The sequence below is a fragment of the Brachycentrus maculatus genome, unplaced genomic scaffold (assembly GCF_059751285.1).
Source record: "Brachycentrus maculatus isolate JH-2025_06_01 unplaced genomic scaffold, ASM5975128v1 h1tg000138l, whole genome shotgun sequence".
Classification (NCBI taxonomy): Eukaryota; Metazoa; Arthropoda; class Insecta; order Trichoptera; family Brachycentridae; genus Brachycentrus; species Brachycentrus maculatus.
This window is the reverse complement of record NW_028280891.1, coordinates 1,366,284-1,372,141: the sequence shown is the minus strand read 5'-3', so window position 1 is coordinate 1,372,141 and position 5,858 is coordinate 1,366,284. Positions and strand designations below refer to the sequence as shown.

The 5,858-nt window shown below is 33.6% G+C and overlaps 1 protein-coding gene across 1 annotated transcript; it reads right to left on the bottom strand.

Annotated features, from left to right (window-relative positions):
* Nucleotides 1-4,347: 4,347 nt before the first annotated feature.
* On the bottom strand, nucleotides 4,348-5,481 carry LOC148309164 (uncharacterized). The gene is made up of 2 exons (XM_088260530.1): nucleotides 5,059-5,481; nucleotides 4,348-4,891 (listed from the first exon to the last, which is right to left on the bottom strand). Exon 2 carries the CDS (start codon nucleotides 4,864-4,866, stop codon nucleotides 4,411-4,413), a length of 456 nt encoding a protein of 151 aa, XP_088116656.1. The 5' UTR covers nucleotides 4,867-4,891; nucleotides 5,059-5,481; the 3' UTR covers nucleotides 4,348-4,410.
* Nucleotides 5,482-5,858: the final 377 nt, after the last annotated feature.

Below are 5,858 nucleotides of genomic sequence, written 5' to 3'. Positions count from 1 at the left end.
GTATTGAAAGCACGCTACGTCCGGTGACATAACCCCGCCACTTGTAGGCTTTCCTTTCCCCGCAGGGTGACCATGAGGTGAGTCTTCTTAAAACAAAATGTAAATTTAAATATTAAACATTTAAATTAAGTTTGTCAATTTCAGATAAGGCAAGTATCACATTATAATTTAAGTATATGTTTCCCAAAATTCATATTTTTTAAAATCCTTTACTTTACCGTAAGCGCATTTTGATGTTTTAGTTCGTTACATTCAGTTATGTTACATGTACATACTTGAAAAGTTTAATCATAATAATAATAATTTAAAGGATAATCGAGACTCTGCTGTTTATCTTTGTTTTAAATCGCTATAAATATTTTATTACAACTAAAATATAATGTCTACCGGTTTCCAAGCAAACCGCTTTGTCATGACAGATTAATTTTCTTAAGTAGATAGTGTTTTAGTATTACTCAGTCTTTAAAAAGAAGCGGCTAGCTTTGAAACCGGTAGACATTATAATTAAGTTGTAATAAAATATTTATTCATTCAAACCCTTATCCGCACCCCAATGGTGCATAGGGCACTGCATTATATAAACGCAATGTTATCTTGATCGTTAACACAAGAAGTAAAAGTGATCAGCCCTCCGCTTCAGGTACCAGTCCAGGGTAATATTGAATAAATATTAAAGTGAAAAAATCACTTATATTTATTTGACTTCCCTGGGAATTGAACTCGGGACCTCCAGAACGGTAGCCGAGCATGCTGACCATTACACTACGGAGGCGGACAAAATACTTATAGTGATTTTAAAACAAAGTTATGTTTTAATTAAAAAATCATTATTTGTTCTACTATCTATGGTACCGGTATGTTTCGCTTTGTGGTCACTGCGACGTTTCAGCTGAAAATTGATGAAAAATATCCATAGAGCATTGGTAATACCTTCCAGGGGTGGCTGCCCCTCAGTACTAATGATATTACATTCCTGAACTGGACTCTACTATAGAATCTACCTCTCTGACATACCTGTATCTCTCAATCTCAACTATCTAACACTTGATATCCCGCTGCAATCAAAGCAAGACTGCCCCAAACTATCTGATACCCAAAGTTTTATACACGTCGAGTATTACAAATGTGAAATAGTTGCTAATTCGTGTCATTTAAAGTGATGTGTCTTTACAAACAAATGTCTGCTAATTATTCTCCGTAAAGGTTATTATAATATTTAATTATTTATTTCAATTTGACTTAGACTAATGTGTAAAGGCAACTAGCCGTAACTCAAGTTGCGGTTGTTTGGCTCTATACGGCTCAAATTATTCTTATAACTGGCCTCTATCGTATACAATAACAAATTTTGTTCTAACTCTTTCCTTTACCAAGATATTCATCATCCAAGTAGTTGCAAAATTGTATTAATTTGATACATGTGTTGGCCAAGAGCATAATTTTAAATTAATTTTAAACTTGTTTATCTCAAAATTACTGTTTTTAACGTGCGGCTATTTGCCTTTGCACATTAGTACAGGAACTTTACGCATGTGTGAGGCCGTCAGCTCAAAAGTGGCTTAACCCCCAATTTTTCATATCTCGACTTACCTACTACAAATTACTTAAAACGTGCTAAAATTTACGTAAATAATATTTTGTTATACAGCTACAAGGGGATAACTGTATTAGCTAAGACACCAAAGGTAGGATTGTGTCCTTTTGCATTAAATTTTAGCACGTTTTGAATAATTTGTAGTAGGTGGGTACGTTAGGATATGAAAAATTGAGAGTTAGGCTACTTTTGCGCTGCCGGCCTCATATACAAGTCATAACATTATCCAAGTAACACAAGTTAGTATGAGTCCGGGTATGCAACCCCTAGTGCGTACATTTCATTTTCCATGTAACAGTAAAGAAGGATAAAAGTGGACTGAATGTGTTTGAAATGCGTTCCCTCAGAATTTGCTGCAAAACGTTGTAAGGTAGATTTGCGAATGGTGATATAAAAAAAGAATGTAATGCTGAGAGATAAGCACTATCGATAAAATTAAAGAAGGTGTGTTGAAATGGTTTGGGCATGTGAATGGAGTAAAAAAATGTAAAACAAATTTATGAGGTGAATATGGTTGGTAATAGAAGCAAAGGAAGACGGAGGAAAACTTGGCAATATCAAATATTTCAAGTACTTGTAAGTGGTCTGGTCAGAAGTCGGAATATTCGGCGGGTATGTATAATAAGAAGATGTAAGAGGAGATGCATGAATGTGGAAATGGAGAAGATTGAAAAAACAGATTGGTGTGACGCTCTATTTTCTCTGCCTACCCCTGCGGAAAATCAGCGTGATGGTTAGTTAATTACTTTTAGTTTTATAAGTGTGTTTCATCTTAATTTCGTCGTTTATATCCCATATGATAAATTCCATTTTTAAATCCAAGAAACTGGAGCACAGGTCTCAGGATCACCTTACTTTCAGATAGCGTTCAAGCTAACACCGCGTAGATCCCATTTGGTGCCCAATGCATCATCTGGGTGCATACAGGGGTCGAGGACTAAAATTGTTGTCTTCCTTTTTCTCTCTAAATCATTAACAATATTTATCATGTGGTCGTTTGTTATACAAGTAGATCGATCGTTATCAAAATTTGAATAAGTAAGTACTATCAATTACCAATAAAATTAGGAATTCTTCTTATACTTGTATAGAATACAAAAGTTTTTTAGGTGTACCCTTTTTTACTTAACCGCCCTACACATACGAACGTACGTGATACGCGCGGTTGTTCTTCACCATTCCGCGCTAACCCGTATGACCTACGCGCACGAGAAAAGATATCTGTTCCAAAAATATAACGCGTACCGGATACACTGATAAATTTTTGTCAGGTTTCATACCTGACAATTTTGTGACAACAAACGTTGTGATTTTTTGCTTGTTTATAAAAAACATGCATGAAAATAACCCGAAGGTAGGGTGGTTAAACCATTGTAAATTATCGTAGTATTTTTTTTAACCCAAATATTTATTTGAACTGATTTTCCGATGGTAAAATTAAGTTCGCCCCCTTAGTGTAGTGGTTTTTTTTTTCATTCTAATATTTATCAAATTAAGCATCCTGGAGTGATCACCCTAAAGCGTTAGACTGACCACCTTGCATGCACGCAATTAATAATCAAGTTATAATTTTTAACCGATGCTGTATCGTATGTACCATCGGATGAGAATAAGGGTCAAAAGTTTTTTTTTCAGTTTAATTAAGTAACATTTTATTTCCTCAATAGACTTATTCCCTCACTCTTTATTTTCTTAAGGAAATATTAAATATTCTTTTCCGTTATTTCACTATTGATAAATCATCTCATTTTAATAAAATCATAAAAGTTTTAAGGGTAACTTGGCAATTATAATTTTTTATATTTTTTTCATTTATAATTTTTGTTGAAGAACTTGATCAACAATTTGAAACCTTCGTGAGTCAATTATTAACATAATCCAAAATATCCATTGTTGCAGGTCTTCATATGGCTTAGGACAGAACGGCGGCCACCATGAAGGTGACAGAATCTCGCGAGGAGTTGTTGAGTTCGGGAGTTGACAGTCGCTCTTCACAAATAGATTTACGAGTAGCCGTCGAGCATGTCCTCACTTCACAGGAAAAATCATTTCTACTTCATGCGGAAAGAGGAGACTGCGCAACTGTTAGGAGGTAGTTTTTTGTTTAAATTTTACACGTGAAAAAAAGGTGATTTCTATTAATTTACAAATACGTCCTAGCATTCTGATTACGGGGGAAAGAAAAAACTGACCACACAAAAAAGTATGACTAAATGATAAAAATAATAAAATACTATTGCACACACAATAAGCTTGTCCAGTCGTGTCCTTTTCTTAGAAATTATTTGCATTATAATTGGTAGAAATAAAAGCAGATCCAGTCCTTTTCTTTACTTTATTCACTAATTTGGTGCCTAGGTACGTACTTAAAATATAAAATTAAATGACTTAACAGCCATTAATATATTTCCTACATGGCAATACTCGATAGAACTGTCAAACCACGATAAATTAAAGTAAATATGGAATCTTATCTAGGGGAAATAGGTTATATTTCATTTTATGAGATAAAATAACATATCTAGTATTTTATATTTATGTAACGCATATATACAAAATACTTAATATATAGTGAAAGTGCGGCATTTTTCCTTTTTGGATTAATAAACCGGAGGGAAACAAATATTCTGTTCAAAGTTGGTCTCCTGCAAGTAATCAAACGGCGGCAAAACAAAATACGGAATATTTTACTAATACAAAATCAAAGTGTTAACACAAAAGTAAAAATGGGTATAACAGATAAATAAAACAGGTTTAATATTGAAAATAAGTTTATTAAAAATATATAAATAAATATTAAATAAGTGAGTAGGATATCAAAATCTTTTTGTGATGAAATGTTTCCTGAACGATTGGTATTCGGTTCTCATAGCTTTTGCTACTTCATTTTTTAATAATTTTATAGCCGTAATAATTTCTTGCTTGTCCTCCGTATCTCTCGCTAAAGTCATCGTTTCCATTATTGCGAAATCTAATTCGTCAATTTTATCAGCGTGTTTAATAATATTGTCGACCTCGAAAAGGAACTGCGCATATATTTTTTTATCACTCGAATCGGCGGCTGGGGAGTCAATGATTTTATCGCATTCTTCCCAAAGTTTGAGACATCTTGTTCCATCCTTCAACTTGGCAGTAATCATGAACCCTCGGAAAATTCGTCTGCCATTTTCTTCATTTAATGCGTTTTCTATTTTATCTGTGTAACGATCTAAATCCGCCCGGGTTATTCCTTCAAGATCGCTGCAGCCGCATGCCGAAAAACATTGTGCCATTTTCTAACGTGAGAAACGACATCAGCTGTAAAAAATATATAAATAAAAAACACTAAAACTTGAGTTAATTAAACGCAAAACAATCTTTTTCAACAGTTCAAAGACTCTTTATTATTACATTAATCGATAAATGTTACAAAACACGTTCAATATCGTTCATTTGTAAACATAGATCGCGAACTTTTTACATACCTTTCTTCGTCATATTCCTAAACTCATCTTGTGAATTTCCACATATTTTATCAATCTTACAAATGTTAAGTACGTATTCATTATATTTTTCAGAAATATAACGGCCACTAATTAGTAAAATATGTGTCTTGGTTTTTTAATTTCCGTTCTTGACATACCGACGTCGTGACCCGCTGTCAAATTTATGTCCATAGAAAACGAACGAAAAAAATAAAGGTGAGGTATTTTCTTATTCTGTAGACGTCCGTTTACAGTTCACGAACGAGCCGGTTCATCGAACCGGGTCACGAAAATGACATAATGTTTTTGGTTGTTCATTTCATTAATAGGTGTTCAGCTGAGGCGCGAGACGTGTGTATGAACGAGGTTTATGGGCTCATATCTTACTGACACTTTTTTTTACAGACGTTCTTTAGTATGGGTTTTAAATATTAAGTAACGTACAGATATTGTACGGCTACCAACAAGGAAAATTTGATTCTCAATATTCGAGCTCGTTTTTAAAATGCCATAGATTTTTTTTGTTTTTGTTTTTTTTTTAAATCGTCTCATGGCAACATTGCTGTTACAGTTGCCATAGTTAAGTAGGTACCCTAATTTATAAACATATTTTGATATAGTATTCATACTCAGAGGTGTTATACAGTACAAAGGCTAACTAATTGATATAGTATCAATATTACCCACGAAGCACGATAGATGGAAACTCTGAATTACCACTAAAGGAGTTACTAAGATATTCGCGGAAAACTATGAGCCGAAAAATACATTTTATCTCATTCTCTTTTTTATGGAAATAT